The following is a 16412-nucleotide window of genomic DNA, read 5'->3' on the forward strand; positions in this document are numbered from 1 at the left end:
CATGGCCACTTCAGCATTTCAGGAGAACGCTGCACTGATTTGCTGTGAAGCTCCAGAAATGTTTTGTGGTTTACAAAACTTCACCTGACACTTTCCTTTAAGAAACACTACCTGAACACACTAACAGGGGGTGTTTAGGTAGTGTGAGCTGTGTGTCCAAGCCCTCGTGAACTGCTACGAGAAGACGATGTACATTATTTCGGCTCACTCAAAGTCGTGACTGCCTCGTGAGAAGTACAGAAGGAGATTAGTGTCTGCACAGATTGTGTTTGATCTGCAGAAATCTGTCTTATTGAAGTGCTGCATGCAAAAACAAAACATTTTATAATAAATCTCATTCAGCCGTCTGAAGGCAAGTAAAGAGGCATGAATGTGTTGGGAACATTTTAATTAATAGAGCAAATCGCAGTTAGTCAATAACATCTCATTTCAAGCCACATCATTCCTTTTTTAAATTGTGCATTACAAATATTCAATATGAATTAATTTAATTTGGGAAAGCAATTTTCCTTTTGATATTTAACAGCTCTGTGAGCATGACAGGACCAGATTTCTGCAATTCAAATGAAGCCTGGTGGCACTAATCTCCCTCCATAAAGAGACTCCCGAGTTATATATTTTAAAAGAGGCTAAACTTCCCAAATAGATGTATTATAGTGTTGTTTCTCACGAGGGAGAACAGTGAAGCGGCTGGCTGTGAGGTTAAAGGGTCACTCTGTAGTTTTTGGGGCTCTTCATTGACAAACTCAATAATCAAACTCTCTCTGTTGTCATAACTGAATAAACTGAATAAACAAACTGACCTTAAAGGACAAAATTATTTCATACTGTTTTGCTTTGTTTATATGTGGCGGACCCTGCCACCTTTCTAGCTTCAAACAGTGTTCTGGGGACCTTCTGGGACAGCTTGTTTATTCACTTATGGAACAAATAAATAAATAAATAAATAAATAAATATGAGTTTTAATTTCCTCGTTAAAACTGCACAGTGCGCCTTTAAATGAGGGGGTAGGTGTAGTTGGTTGTCCGGGCCGGATGCCCTCTCTTTACCCCCCGACACATCAGTGGAGGCTGGAGAGTGCGCAGTGCCGGGCCAGCAGCAGCAGCAGCAGCAGCAGCAGCAGCAGCAGCCGCCGTCGACGCATCATCGCACGTACTTTACGCACACTGGATGAACGGAGGCAGAGACCCGGTCGAAGATGATGCTCACACCGGCTCAGAAGGGCTTTCTCTCGGGGTTCATCCATCAGGTAGCGGTGGTTTGGTCGCCGGTACTGGTGTAAAATGCACTGGAGCGGACCGGGTGTGCTGGTCGGCCTAGCTGAGCTCGGCTGCTGCTGCTCGCCGTCGCCTCTCCCATTTCTATTCTAGTACTTTTTATTGTATCTTTATTATTTCCAGGTCAGAATCTCAGTTTCCTGTGCGGCTTGTTTGTACTAAAAATGGCCGGAGATGGCGGCGCTCTGAAGGATATCAATGAGATTAAATCCCAGTTCCGGACCAGAGAGGGCTTCTACAAGCTGCTCACCCTCTCCGACTCGCAGCAGCGGGGCGGGCTGCCGCGGGGTCCGTCCGCCGGAGCCACGCTGGGCCCAGGGGCCGGACCCGGTCCGATACCCGGCGGAGGGGTCGGGCTGCTGCAGGGGCCCGGGGCTGCCGCCGCCGCTGCCGCCGCCGCCTCCTCCTCTTCCAATGCCGCAGCCAACTCCTCTCCGGCGGGCTTCCTGCCGCCGGTCCGGGTCTCCATGGTCAAACTGCAGCCCGAAGACCCGAGCGAGGAGTCGGAGCGGGTCTGCTTCAACATCGGCCGGGAGCTGTATTTCTACACGTACACCAACATCAAGAAGGTGAGCCTGAGTCCGCTGCTGGCCAGAGTGACAGATCGGATGGTCAGGCTTAGCTTAGCCTAGCCTAGCTTAGCCTAGCTTAGCATGCTAGCTGCACTGCTAATGTGATGCCGTTAGCTCTGCGTTTCGTCACCATCTCACACTGAGCCTCTCTGGGTGTTCAGTGCTGCACAGAAACAGACTCGCATCTCGTTCATGTTGTGCTGTGAGATGTAGGATGGAGATGCTGGTCTGGCTGAGCACACAGTGATGGTGCATCATCCTCCGTGTTACTACACGAGCAGGAAACAGCTGACAGCTTCTCCATTCACTGCGTTTTTTTATTGAGACCATGTGAACTGAGGGCTGCTTCTTCTTCTCCACTCTGCATTGTGGCTGTTGGTGTGAGTGTTTCACAGACCTCAGATCAGCTCTCTGTGTCTGGAGCTGCTGCTGAACAGGGCTGTGTGCAGGGTGAATCAGTTCCCAGCAGAAGATACTGTTGATTTTAAACAACTTAAACCCCTTTTTTTATCTCTCAGTGTGCATCACATGGCCCCGTGTCCCTCTGGCCCTTCATGGAGAAGATGAGACACTGATGTTCAAAGTCAGACTTCATTGTGAACATCTAACGTTTGACTCCTGTGTGCGTCCTGCTCAAAAGAAGGAGCTGTGTCTGCGTTTGTCCTCCAGTTTCTCCTCGCTGAGCTTGTTTTTAGCATTGCTAGCATGCACCACTGAATTTGTAGAGATCTGAAATTGCTTGCAGCTAGCTGCACCGCTCGCCTCTTAATGAGGAATGCTAATAACCCTTTTAGGAGGAGCTGGAGGACGAATGTAAGAAGCTTCTCCTCTAACGTGGCTCGGATCAATGAGGGGAACTGACTGCATTTTAAAAATGTCATGGCATCACTGTGAGTCTCAGACGCACCTGCAGGTTAATTGTTTTCTATGTTCTGAGTCATAATGAAATGACTCCACACAGGTCCAGTGAATGTCGTCAGTTTGCTGGGAATGATGTAGATCAGTGTAGATGGCTCATTTAGCTGATTTTCGTCTTTTCTGCAGGAAATCACGTGTTTGTATTCACATGCGAGTGACGGACGTACAGCAGATCGAAGACAAACCATCATCAGTGTACAGTTCAGTCAGCATTCAGTCAGTGTGTCAATTCGAGGAGCATAACATGTAGTAATTTATACCACTTTACATCCCTCTTCATGTCAGGGACCCTCAGGAGGAGATGATTAAACTATGTCACGGTGAAAGAACAATGAAACCGTCTCTCACTGAGCTGTTTCGTCTGCCACCGGGCACCAAATCTCCTGGGAAAATGTAGGCTGACTGGTGATCCAGCCTGCTGCCATTTCTGTCTGCTTTCATGTCTCCATTACAGACTGAATGAATGAATACACTCGTGTGTTGTCGGTAGTTGCTACTCAGAGGACAACAGAAAGCAGCCCGGTTGAATTCAGACAATAATAGCACCCAGAAACAGGCAGGCAGGGAAGTTGTCTGCACATTAAAGCTTCCCTGCTGCCAACACAGTGAGTGATTTAGGTGAAATACATTTGCTGTACACATAATCAGTCGGGATGACACACGACATGCAAGTGATTCGATATTTCCTCTCTCGATACCAAAACTTAAGATATTTGCCAGCACCAGGTGAGCAGTGATCTGATGCCTGGCATGGTGATATGTAAGACAACTTCCTTGATCCCATGAAGGCCAATCCATTTACAGTTAACCCAGAACATACATACAACCCAAAACTCACTCAGGCAGGACGGTAACATGTCAGAGGAGCAGGTCAGCGAACATACAGAAGGTCAGTACAAGGAAAACAAATGGCAATGAATGAAAACATTAATGTAGGAAACACTGAATTTTATAATGACACTGATAAAGAAACTGTTTAATGTTGATCGGTCACATCTGGTAGATACACAGTCTGTTTAATAAGGTCTGCAGTGGTGCTGGTTACTGAAACATTTAAAAAATGAAGTGAAATGACCTGCAGAGTGTGAAGAAGCAACAGTGTTGACCAGCTAGCTCCATCCCGCGCTGCCTCCTGGTATCACTTCGTACCTCGAGGTGATCTCCTCTATAGCTTCAGCTGAGAGGTGTGCGAGCAGCTGTACATCTCACACGCTCGCTTAGCTTTTAGTGCAATAAATTAATAAAATAAACTCAACAAAATGTCAAGAAAGGAAACACTCCATACAGAAAAATACAACCGTACACCATCTGAATCTCAGATGGTGTCTCTTTTACTGGACTAAGAGGAGCTTAACTGCTTTGTTAATTCATCGTAAAACAAATAGAAACTAAATAAAACTCACCAGAACAGTCCACCTCTCTCTCTTTCTGCCTCCTGCTGTGTCTTCAGGCTGCTAATCCTCGCTGAGTCCTACGTTTATTCTGGTGATATGCTGCCCCCTGTGGTTTTGAAGCTACCTTTGAATTCTGGCCATATTTTTTACAGATCCCACCTTTAATGCACACTGCCTGTCAGAACTTATTCTTTGATATAGACTGTAAATAGCTTTCAATCCAACATGTTTGCTTGTTTGAAAGTGTTTTTTAGATACAACAGTGTTACAACAGTACTGCCATGACTGATGAGTACATACAGGTGATCTCTGGACAGTGCAGGTGTACTATGAAGTGCTCACTGGATGGGTGTATATGGACTTAAACAACCTGTGTTGGTTGCAACACAAAGACATTTACAGTTTTAAAAGTCCAACAGTGTGCCCTTGGCTCCTTTTCGAAGGAGACTTGCACTTCACATTTCTTGACTTCTCCAACACAGTCTGCTTTTAAAACCAGAGGTCGAGGCATCTTTTCATATGCAAAGCGCTAATCAGTGCTTACTGGGTTGCCTCATCTGCTTCTCCTTCACCCATTGACTTCCAACACTTCCTAGAAGGCTTTGCTCTCGCAGAAGGTCCCTGTAGAAATCACTGATGGAAACAGAAACGCCTGCACACACCAACTCCAAAACAACACTTACTTTCTCTAAAGAGATGGAGACGAAATCTGCATACAACAATGTTTTCCATGTTAATCTGAGGCTAGTGAAATCTTTGTATTTCTCTCCAAACAGTGTGTCCATGCTTAATTTGACAGACTGCTGGAACCTCATTTTAGCTTCATCTGAACTATCGGATGCATTTTTACATGCAGAACAAAACACTTCTATGAACAAGAGGAATAATGAGTGAAAGCAACACTTCTTCAGTGTTCAAAGGGACATGAAACAATGTGAATCAGTCCTGTTTTGATCTCAATAATTGCAAGTCTTTTGTCAGTAAATGATGTTTTATTCATCATGATGAATGGATGGCTCCCTTCATGTATATTTAGATCTTGACAGGAAGGACTACAGGTATCCAGAGTGACTTCAGCAGAGATCAGGTGTGACCTTTCAGTTTGCACAAAAGAACAAAAACATGAGTCTGTCTCCAGTCTAGAAATATTCCTGCAGCCATGTTGCTTTCTGGTCTTTTGTGGCCACTGCTGGTGGAAAGAAAGATCTTCTCTCTATTTTGTGCCTCCTCATCTCCTCTCTCCTCCGTTCTCCTGCCCTGGAAATGGATCTCAGTGTGTCGTATTGAAGGATGTCTCAATTCCTAAAATGTTCCTCAAGGGGAGAGGAGGCTCGCTGGAGGAGCTGTGAGCGAGGATGCACAGGTGTGTCCTTTGCAAAAGTCTTTTCTACCCCTGTGACATATAAAAGAGGTGTGACAGACAGCTGGGATATGCAAACGGTGGCAGGAGCAGGACTCTACAAATGTTCCTGTTGTATTAGTTATTTAAGATCATCAAACTCTCTGCTTGTCACAGTTTGTGTAGAGCCATTTCACCTTCATGTCCACTTTGTCACATTATGACATGTTTTGAATTACATTAAAAGTAAATATTAAGATGTCGTGAACGCTGTTTTGCTCATCTGCTGTAACCAAACGATGATGCAGCTGTAAAAAGCTCACTTTAAAACGAGGCTCTGAAGCCTGGACGTCTCATTTTGTTGAATGCCTGTTGCCTCGACTCCTCTCAGGACTAAGATGTGAGGAGAGGAGGCGAGGGAAGGAACTGAGGATGTACAAACTGAGAAATGAAAAGAGGGGACAGTCTTGTTTGATGGATTTCTCCCTGAATGACTGTTGAATGTCAGCTCACAAAGAAACCCAATCTCATTTATTCTGAAACCAGAACCTGATGTTCACCATTGATCTTTTGTACGGATGAAAAATGCTTTTTCCATCAGACTCTGAGACGGCTGCCGTGGAAATATCTCAATGTGACTTTTTCTCAGCCCATGCTTGGCGATCATTTGTCAAAAGAATAAAAACATATCACCGAATAATAAATGGGCCCAGAAATGTACGATATATTGTCAGCAGATGTTTGTGATTGTGGTGAATAGTTTTAGCGAGTCTTGCTTTCAAATTAGTCCTGTAGGACAAATGACCTCCCTCTCAAAGAACCTCTGCACGTCCCTGAAACTTCGCTCGTCCTGGCTGATGTTTTGCTTGTGTATCACGGCTCTCTGTCTGCAGGCTGTAGACCTCAGCAAGCCGATAGACAAGAGAATCTACAAAGGGACTCAGCCGACATGTCACGACTTCAACCAGTACTCCGCCACAGCCGAGAGTGTCGCTCTCATCGTGGGTTTCTCAGCCGGACAGGTCCAGTATCTCGACCCCATCAAGAAGGAAACCAGTAAACTCTTCAATGAGGAGGTACGATATTTAACTCTGTTTGCATTTGTTTTCCTCTGTGTTGGGGAAATTGGCCAAGGTTGCAGCTTTGTGTTGCTGTGATTAAACCCTACTGTAATACATCACCAGTAATTTGTCATTTTTGTATCGATTTTGTTTCGCCCCAGTTTGGATGCTGTGATGTAGCCATGAAATTCAGACCTTGTCCTCGTCGTTCTGCTTTGTTGTTCTCACATTCTTTCAATGCGTCTTCTGAACTGCCTCTCTCTGTTTAATGGGATTCTCTTTAATGGGATTCTCAATTGAATTTAGGAGATTGGGGGTGTATGTGTGCACTGCTGCATGCTGACTATGTGTTTGTGTGTCTCCTGAATCTGCTCACCTCACTGGGATTTGCCTCTCTAAGTCCTTTTTCTTTCCTCGTCTTCCACCGCCTGGTTTTCTCTCTCTGTTGCTTCCACCGCTGCCAAACTGTCTCTGCTGCAGCCTGGCTCTTGATCTCTACAGACCCTCTCTCTTTTCCCAAGCTTCCTTCCTGCGTGCTCATCTATCAATAGTTTCTATTTCACCCACTTAGCTGGCAGTGAGGTGACCTTATATAGTGTCCACACAAAAGCACAGCAAAATCTAAAATCAAACTATTTGTACATCTGTATCTTTACTTTTTCTCTTTTCTCATCCATTCTTTCGACCTCTTCCACCATTTCATCTTCCATATTTTTTATCAAAATCTCTCTCTTTTTCCTTCTCCTTCGATCCACTTCCTCACCCTTCCTCGTCCTTTCCTCCTTCCTGTTTTCCAGAGGTTGATAGACAAATCCAAGGTGACGTGCCTAAAATGGCTTCCCAAGTCGGAGAACCTGTTCCTGGCCTCCCACGCTAGCGGCCACCTCTACCTCTACAATGTGGACCACCCATGTGGCACCACGGCCCCACAGTACTCTCTCCTGCGGCAGGGTGAAGGCTTCGCCGTCTATGCCTGCAAAACCAAGACACCCCGCAACCCCTTGTTACGATGGGCCGTGGGCGAGGGAGGCCTCAATGAGTTTGCGTTTTCCCCGGATGGTGTGCACGTGGCATGTGTGGGCCAGGACGGCTGCCTGCGTGTCTTCCACTTTGACTCGATGGAGCTGCAGGGGGTGATGAAGAGCTACTTTGGCGGGCTGCTGTGCGTGTCATGGAGCCCTGATGGGAAATATCTCGCCACAGGCGGAGAGGATGATCTGGTTACTGTCTGGTCATTTGCAGAAAGCCGCGTGGTTGCAAGAGGTCACGGCCACAAGTCCTGGGTCAATGTGGTGGCATTCGACCCCTTCACGACTTCCCTAGAAGATGAAGAGCCTATGGAGCTTAGCGGCAGCGAGGAGGACCTCCACCAGGGGGCCCCAAATAACTCCATGCATTTCGGCCGGGTCCGAACAAGCAGCACGTTGTCGCGTCTTTCTCGCCACAGCTCTAAAGGTGGCGGCTCGGCAGCGGTGACATACCGGTTTGGCTCAGTGGGGCAGGACACCCAGTTCTGTCTGTGGGACCTGACGGATGACGTGTTGTACCCGCGCCTGCCGCTGTCCCGTGCCTTTACTAACACTTTTGGACCCTCGCTGTCCAACTCTGGCAGCGGCGGGGTCAACAGCACTTCAGTTGTGGGAGGAAGTGGAGGGGTTGAGGGGCACCATCACCCGCCTAACACTAACACCGGCACCGCCAACCCGCCAACGCTTCCCTTACCGCTTCCTCGCTCCCTTTCTCGCTCCAACTCTCTGCCCCACCCCGCTGTGGCAAACGCCTCCAAGGGCCAGGGTGCCTCGGAGGGCGGCGGGGGAGGTACAGGAGGGGGAGGGAGCAGCAGCGCAGGAAACAGCACCCCTTTCAGCATCGGTCGCTTTGCCACGTTGTCACTCCAGGAGCGCAAGTCAGACAAGTCCGGTTGTAGCAGTGGGGTGGAGAAGGAGCACAAGAGGTACCACAGCCTGGGCAACATCAGCAAGAGCAACGACAAGATCAATGTAGCGCCGAGGAGCAACCGTCTGGACGCTGCCAAGGTCCTGGGCACCACGCTGTGCCCGCGCATGCACGAGGTGCCGCTGCTGGAGCCGCTGGTGTGCAAGAAGATTGCGCATGAGAGGCTGACGGTGCTGGTGTTCATGGACGACTGCATCATCACAGCCTGCCAGGAGGGTCTCATCTGCACCTGGGCACGGCCGGGGAAGGCGGTACGTCTTATATTTACTCTTTATAAGAATGATGTTGGATTACAGTCGATACTTTTACTACAACTTGCAATTATTGTCTTTTGATTAGTTGATTTATCATTTAGTCGAAAGTAGTGTGGTTTTCCTTGTCTCAGGAGATTCATCATGAAATGGTAATTAGGTATTAACCTATTTGCTGTTAGTTGCTAGTAAAATATTACTGTTTTGTCAGTGAAACTATGAACTTTGGCGAGTTCGTAAGTTCACAGTGATATTCAGAGCACAAATTTATTTTCCTCACAGGTCAGTCAACAGTTTGTTGAGAGTAATTTTTTAGCTGGTGGATATTTCAGGCTGCACTCTACAGAAATGACTCAACAGTTGGAAATGATTTCACCTATTTTCTCCTGAGCAACAACAGCTGTCTTTATCTTCCTGCACTATAAAGTGGAGTGTGGATCTTCTCGGTCTGATCGTCTCTAGTGTCTAAACTTTCTTTTATGTTTTGTCTTTCTGTTCAGAACTTGGCAGCACAGAACGGGAACTCTCCGAGTGGCACAGTGGTATAGCTGGAGGAGAAGCTTTGCACTCATCCCTCCCTCCATCTCCTCGTTGTCTTCCCTCTGTCCAACACCGTCTCTACTGATCTTCAAATGTCATGTTAGGGGCCAACAACCAGAGACCGTACCCCACCTACCACTCCAGTATTAAACCCTCAGTATTACTCTCTGTACTTGCCATGAACCCAATCCTGTTCCCTAATGATTTTACTCTCCCAGCCGCCAGTTTGGTGGGAAACACTTCCTGAATCATTGACACGTGAAACTAACATGAAGTCTTCAGATAGACTTCGCTGGTGAATCACAAGTGCTTGAAAATAGCATAGATCCTAGCTCGCATATCAGGCAGTTAGCCTATAGTTCAGCATAGGCTGGGTTCTGGTTGATAATATACATGATGTGGCCAAAAGTATGTGGACACCTCTTTGATCTGGGCTTGTTTTTCTTTGTTTGGGTGAGACCAGTTTGTTCCAGTGAAGAGAAATCTTGCTAACATAGCATACATAACATATTTTAGACAATAGCGTTCTTCCAACTCAGCCTTTCCTGTTTCAATATGACGATGCCCCCGTGCACAAAGGCAGGCTCTTAAGATTTTCCAAGTTTGGGGTGGAAGAACTTAACACAGACTGTGAGCCTGACCGCGCCCTAACGATGCAGTGTGAGCGACATAACCAGCTTGATTTCATCGTTTTCTATTGTAGTGTCCTAACTGGCAGCAAGCGGCGCTGCGTAACATGGCATGACATTTTGAGCCCAACGCCCTGTTCCTGTTAGAGCCTTTACAAACCAGCAAAGGACTTCTTTGGTTTTGCAACAATGATGTAAAGGTGTACACACAACTTTGGCCATATAATGTATTTAAACTTGAACCTTGGTTCTGATCTGCCTACAAATGCTAAGTTACTAACTATTTAAGTGTTTTGTTCAAATTTCAACTTTCCTGACTCAGTTGTTCATTCTCAGTGTTTAGATCAGCTGATTTTACAAGTCTGCGGTACTATGTTTTGTACATCAAGTACAAAGATGAAGTCGGTTTTCTGTTCCTTACATGAGTAAGAAATCAGAAATGCTCTGTCTGATTCCTGATGTTATCACGGTGGTCAGCAGTAGAGCAGCACCACACTGTCTTCAGGGAGAGTTTCCCACCTCCTGCCGCTGTGGGAATAAAGTTTCTTCCCAGTTCTTCCCTCTGCCTTCATGTCAGCCCTCTGTGACTCTCTGCAGAAAGACTGCATCGAACAGATCGTTTATCTCTTCATTCTGCAGCCCTGAAGGAGCGAACAGCAGGCCAGACTTCATTCGTCCTTCATCCGATCCCTCCTCTATCTCCTTCATGCAAAAGACACTGCAAAAGCCACGGCCATTGTATTTAAGTTATTTATTTTATCACAAGACTGTGTAGTTATTTATAATGTAAATACTGAAAATACTCTATAAATACAAAAAGGACAAACATGTATGGAAATAATGACTTGACAGCAAGGAAGTGAAGAAAAAACAGGAAAGATGAAGAATATTAATATATGAAGATCCTTCTATTGTACATAGCAACCACAGTTAAAAAATGAATGTCTGCTGTTTTAGGGAACTTGAAGATGTCAATGTGTTTTTATTTCGTGTGATAGAGTTTCTCCAGTTTGTCCCCGAGAGCGAGCTGGGTTTAATGTTGTCGACTGAAGCGCAAGCATTTTCGGGTCCAGTGTGACTTTTTAGAGAGACTGACCCGAGTCGAGCACAGAGAGCAATATTCAGAGCGGCTGCTCGGCTGAAAATCTCAGCTGACTGTCCAAGTGAAACGGTTCTGAATAATCTGAATTCTCCTGAACGTCATACGTGGACAAACGGCGTCTTAATGAATAACTTGCTCACGAACAAACACACACTCTTGCACATTCCGAACCTACAACTGCTCTCTCTCTCTCTCTCTCTCTCTCTCTCTCTCTCTCTCTCTCTCTCTCACACACACACAGACACACACACACACACACACACACACACGATCCCCTGATGGTGTAGCATCATATTTACTGTGTCTTGGACTCCATTCCTGTTGCACCTGAATTGCCTCTTGCAAGAATTTGCACATACAATAAATCCACAGTCCATCCTGAGCTGCCGTGAGTGACACGAGAGGTGTTTTTGTCTTGTTTCATCTGACCTCTGTGCGGACACAGCTCCCATAGCTAGAGCTGCAACTTAACGATTATTTTCTCGATTAATCGATGAGTTGTTTGGGCTTTAAAATGTCCGAAAATGGAAAAAAAATAAATGGCGATCAGTGTTTCCCAAAGCCCAAAATGGCGTCCACAAATGTTTTGTTTTGTCCACAACCCAAAGAAATTCAGTTTACTGTCATAGAGGAGGAAAGAAAGCAGAAAATATCCACATTTACGATTAATCTATCAGCAATGTAGTTGGCAATTAATCCATTAAATGTTGCAGCTCTACCTATAACCCCACCGCTCACTTGATAGTTTTGGTACAGAGGATTTAACAGGTGTTGTGTCAAGATTTGATTTTGTTTCCCCTTCCCCTGATTCTGATTCTGCTCACTGATTCCGGTGCTCGTTGGATCTTTGTTCAGATTCTGGTCATATTTAACAAAAGTATCCAAAACATGTTGCAGACAGAAACCACCTTTGTTTTTGCAGATTTGGGCTTCCTGCCACGAGCCTGACAAATGTTTTCTGTGATTTTTTTTTTTACATTTTTTAATTAGTATTTGTTTTTCTGCTTAACATTCAAAGATGAACAGATTCTGAGGCATCATAAACATGAAAGAGGACATTGAAAACCCCTGCTGCATGACGTGTTTCATCTTCGACAGACTTCCTGGCCTGATAATCAGACTGAAAGTCCCTTCTGACTTCCACTGCATTATTCATCCTGGCATTATGTTCATTCATCTGATTTCTGTTTGTTATTTTGCTCTCAGCACCAAAGCTTCAGAAACAGTTCGCAGTTCATGTTTTAAGGGTTGTTAGAACAGATGTCTTAAACTGAAAACAAATAACTTTCGGATGGATTGCCATGAAATGTTGTTGGTTACCAGAGGATGACACATACTGACTTTTAATCCAGCGCCATCATCAGGTTCATTCATTGTTCCCAGTACTTTGGTTCATGACCTGCAAAACTTTCTTACTGTTTACTGCTAATTAGCAAATGTTAGCATGCTAACATGCTAAACAAAACAGTGGTTTTGACATTATTTGTGAGACATTTCTGTTGTGTGTTGCAGAGATATCTATTGAAGTTAGCATGCTAACCAGCTAGCCCCCAGCCAGTCTCTCTTTTTTTTTTTAGCATGCTGATGTGTAAAGTACCCCAGAGCTGCTAGCATAGCTCTGGGGTAGCAACACTGAAGTGTGCTCATAAAAACATGTGCAGCTGTGGTGACCTCACCCTTCTGGTCTCCATATTTGTGGAGATGTTTCTATCCGACTTCCTGACTCTGAAACAGGAAGCTGAATTCTCCTTTCACACCTGCAACGCTCTCAAACTGATTTGAATTCAGAACAATTTCTTGATACCCAACTAGTCAACGCCAAAATATTTCTAAACTATCAACCAGAGCTAAATGTTTGTGAGGTGCTTCTTAACATACCTCTTATTTGGGACAAATTGAAAGCTCACGGTGCAGAAGCTGGCAGTATTTGTATCAGCGTTTTCTGTTTTTTATTGCTTTTTTCTTTTTAGTGAGTTCTCGAGTTACCTGTCTGACGTTTCATCCTATAAATAGCAGAACAACTTCCAGGACTGCAGGAGCCAAGGTTGTGCCCTTGGAGCCACAGACAGACAAACCAGCAGGTTCCTCGCTCTGCGTTTGAGCCGGTGTGACGGCATTGTTGCAGCCCGCGTACACGTCTGCGTTGCCGTGGCAACAGCATGTCTGCTGAGCGTATCTTGAACGAGCTCTGGGGTCAATCTCAGCTTTGAGGCTAAATTAATGCTTCATCACGAAGTCTGAGACGAGAGAACGAACTAGATCTGCTTTCTTTGGATGGATTATAATTCACTCTGATATGAAAATTAACTAAACCGTCGATCAGCTCACTCCTGAGAGAGTTTAACAAACTCTTTAATTTCTCCAAACAGGTTGTGCAGCTTAAACTAAGTATTTATTAGTCTGGCGTTTGGGTTCAGTCTGATGTTGTTGATCTCGCAGGTCCTGTTCACACTTTCACGTTAAAATTCATTTGATCATCTGTTGACATCGTAATAACGGGTGTGAATCCTCCCTGGTTCAGTGTCTCAGGCCACATCCTGGTGGTCGGGGTGCTTTTGTTGGCGTATGAATGCAAATGTGTTCTGACTGCAAGTTATTAGTATTCATACGGCATGCAAAGCCTGCCAAACTCAGCCTGTACTCCAAGTGAGTTATCTTCTCTTTATATCCTTCTCATTATGATGCCTCACTTCTTTCTTTCTTTTGTTTTTCCAAAACTTTTTCTATTTTTTTTCGGTGGGATTTGTGTGGATAAACAGTGATCACAGTCCTCTTAAGTGTGTATGAGTTTTCTCTGGGTATCAGTGAGCTCAGGTCTGAAAATGAAATGTGAGAATCAGAATCAAATCAGGAGCGGTCAAACAAGGTTGAGACATATTCTGATGTAGGCGTCCAGAGAGCCTCACACCGTCTGACCAAGGTTATTATAGTTTACTAAAACTAAAACTAGGTGTAAAATATAATGTAATTCCAAAATGAACTAAAATACAGGAAATGTTTTTAGTTTGAGTCTTGACTTTGTGTTATGAGTGCACAATTACTGAGACTCAGATGTCGACATGACTATAAGTCAGTTGCCTTCACAAACTGATTTATTGTAATAAATATTCTGAACTTCTTAAATCATGCCCCTTACAAATATAACCATATTAAAAAATGTAAAAAAATAAACTAAAAATTAACATTTTTAAACAATTAAAACTAAAATGAAGTGAGCAAACCCACTCTGGAAAAATGTAAAATACAAAAATATAACTAACTGACTGTGATTCTCCTCGATGTGTTTTGGTTTGTCGAGCCACAAAACACTTGATCAGTGCTGCACAGGCTGTCGGGAGGAATGTAATGGGATATAAACATTTAAATGTGTGAGCTGGTTTGAGAGAAGACTGAGGTGAAAAAAGGAGCCAACTGACGATGAAGACAAATACTGGAAAGTCTTTTTAACATTTCTTATTGACTTGGGTCCAGTAAAATGTATTCAGACACTAGAAAAACAAAAGAGGAGAATAATCATGGCTCTGCTCCTGAAGTGAAGAAAAGTTAGTTCAATAATTTAACTTTTCAGAGAGAAAAAGAATCTGTTTTCCCACGTTATGTATTGTTTTGTTTTGTTTTTGTGCTGCATCATCTCCTCACAACACTCTTCAGCTCAGATATTTTTACACCTGACAAACAAATGTTACCGTCGGTGCTGAAGGTGGTCAGAAAAGGCAAATCTTCAAAGTCTAATAAACAAGAATCAACTTGACAAATGTTACATTACATTAAACACCATCCTGCGTAAAAACAACAAAAATCTTACTTTTCTGTTTGAAAGTTTTGTTTGAATTTCTCGCTTCACTGTGAAAGAAGCTGTCATTTAACCTGATTGTGGAGGAAAGATGCATTTCTCCTTAAACGTGTCACTACCGAGCCGACTGACAGGTGACAGTGAAGAACAGTTAATATCAGTGGGCGGTGACTGTATTCAAGTATTGGAGGCCTGAAGTGAACAGAAGCTGTGATCACAGGAGCAGCTGCAGCTCGTCACAGCCGAGTGTTTCCACCTGAGAACATTTCATTATTCACCTCAGAAACAAACAGTGTTGAGTCAAATGAGACAAAAACGTGAGCTGATAAAGATGAAAACACAAGTTATATGCAACAGTTCACGGAGAACTTAAAGCTTGGTCGAAGTTTTCCTCTTAAATCTTCGTTCTGCACAGAAACAAACGTTCAGTCTGACGGGAACAAACATTTCATTTGTGTTTATTTTGACATTTCAGGCTGAATCCAGACACTTTGTTTTTTTTTATATCTCTGCGTGTACGTATGTGTGTATAAAATATACATTATCTATATCACCATACAGCTACCCGACTGCACGGACCCACACACACTTGCTCACACACACACACACAGCGTCACACACGCTTTCACACACTTTATGCCTGTTCTGATGGAAGTTATAACAGCAGAATGACGTTACTGTATCCAGTTTGTATATGGAGATCTGTTATTAAAACATTAAACCTGAACCTGTCCTGTGTGATGTGTGATGATGATTTTTATATATATATATATATATATATATATATAGTAGTATGACATATATATGATGTTTGATGATATATATATATGTTTATATATATGTGTCATACTGACTTATATTTGTGATCCGTTAGTATCCAGTGATCACAGCCACACATGAATGAAGAATAAAATCTGAAGTTTATTTATTTTACTTATTTTTAACAGTTATGAGTTAGTGCTTTGAATATTTGAGTTTTACTGTTTTAAAAATAAAAAATAAATCTGATATACGACAAAAAATGTAAATTACATACAGAATATAGTGTCTGTCCATGTATTTCACACATGTATGCTTAAGGATGTGATGTCCCGGTGTAATATACTTATATATTACAATATATTTAAATTTGTCATTACCAAAGTAGAGAATGAAAGGTTTAAATAGGCCCATCTACACGCCCTGTTTTTAAAATCTGTCTCAATTGAATTTGTAATTGATTATATTCTGGTATTTAAAATGCAACATATCAGTAGTTTTACATGTTTTTGCTCTTTAAATACAAATTATATACACTTTATATTAGACAGTTTTGTACTGTCCTAGGTATCCATCAGTTTCCATTCATTTCCATTTAGTGTAAAATGTATTAATAGACTCTTGAAAACTTGTTTAAGTTGTCAAACATCAGGTTTAAATCTATTTGAATTAAAGTTATGTTACTAACCGGTGCAGCCCAGGAACAGTACATCGGATTGAAAACTACACTGCCTGCTGTTGACTTTCTATGGAGCTGATAATGTTCTGGATGAAGGGAGGACTCGGTACAAGGAGCTGTCGGTTGTTAAGAATAAAAACA

General features: G+C 43.6%; 1 protein-coding gene across 1 annotated transcript; it reads left to right on the forward strand.

Annotated features, from left to right (window-relative positions):
* The first annotated feature begins 1109 nt into the window (after positions 1–1109).
* Positions 1110–15560, forward strand: LOC311256701 (WD repeat-containing protein 20). Its single transcript, XM_084351970.1, has 5 exons — positions 1110–1250; positions 1402–1847; positions 6395–6577; positions 7360–8769; positions 9270–15560. Exons 1-5 carry the CDS (start codon positions 1172–1174, stop codon positions 9315–9317), a joined length of 2166 nt encoding a protein of 721 aa, XP_084208096.1. The 5' UTR covers positions 1110–1171; the 3' UTR covers positions 9318–15560.
* Positions 15561–16412: the final 852 nt, after the last annotated feature.

The sequence above is a fragment of the Pagrus pagrus genome, assembly GCF_965226575.1.
Source record: "Pagrus pagrus genome assembly, chromosome: 4".
NCBI lineage: Eukaryota > Metazoa > Chordata > Actinopteri > Spariformes > Sparidae > Pagrus > Pagrus pagrus.

Bases quoted from the DNA above. Each gene is read 5' to 3' on its own strand.
- LOC311256701 (XM_084351970.1), top strand. From the start codon at position 1,172: ATGAACGGAGGCAGAGACCCGGTCGAAGATGATGCTCACACCGGCTCA. The intron at 6,578-7,359 runs GTACGATATTTA...CCTGTTTTCCAG, and splicing joins GTAAACTCTTCAATGAGGAG to AGGTTGATAGACAAATCCAA. The intron at 8,770-9,269 runs GTACGTCTTATA...CTTTCTGTTCAG, and splicing joins GGGCACGGCCGGGGAAGGCG to AACTTGGCAGCACAGAACGG.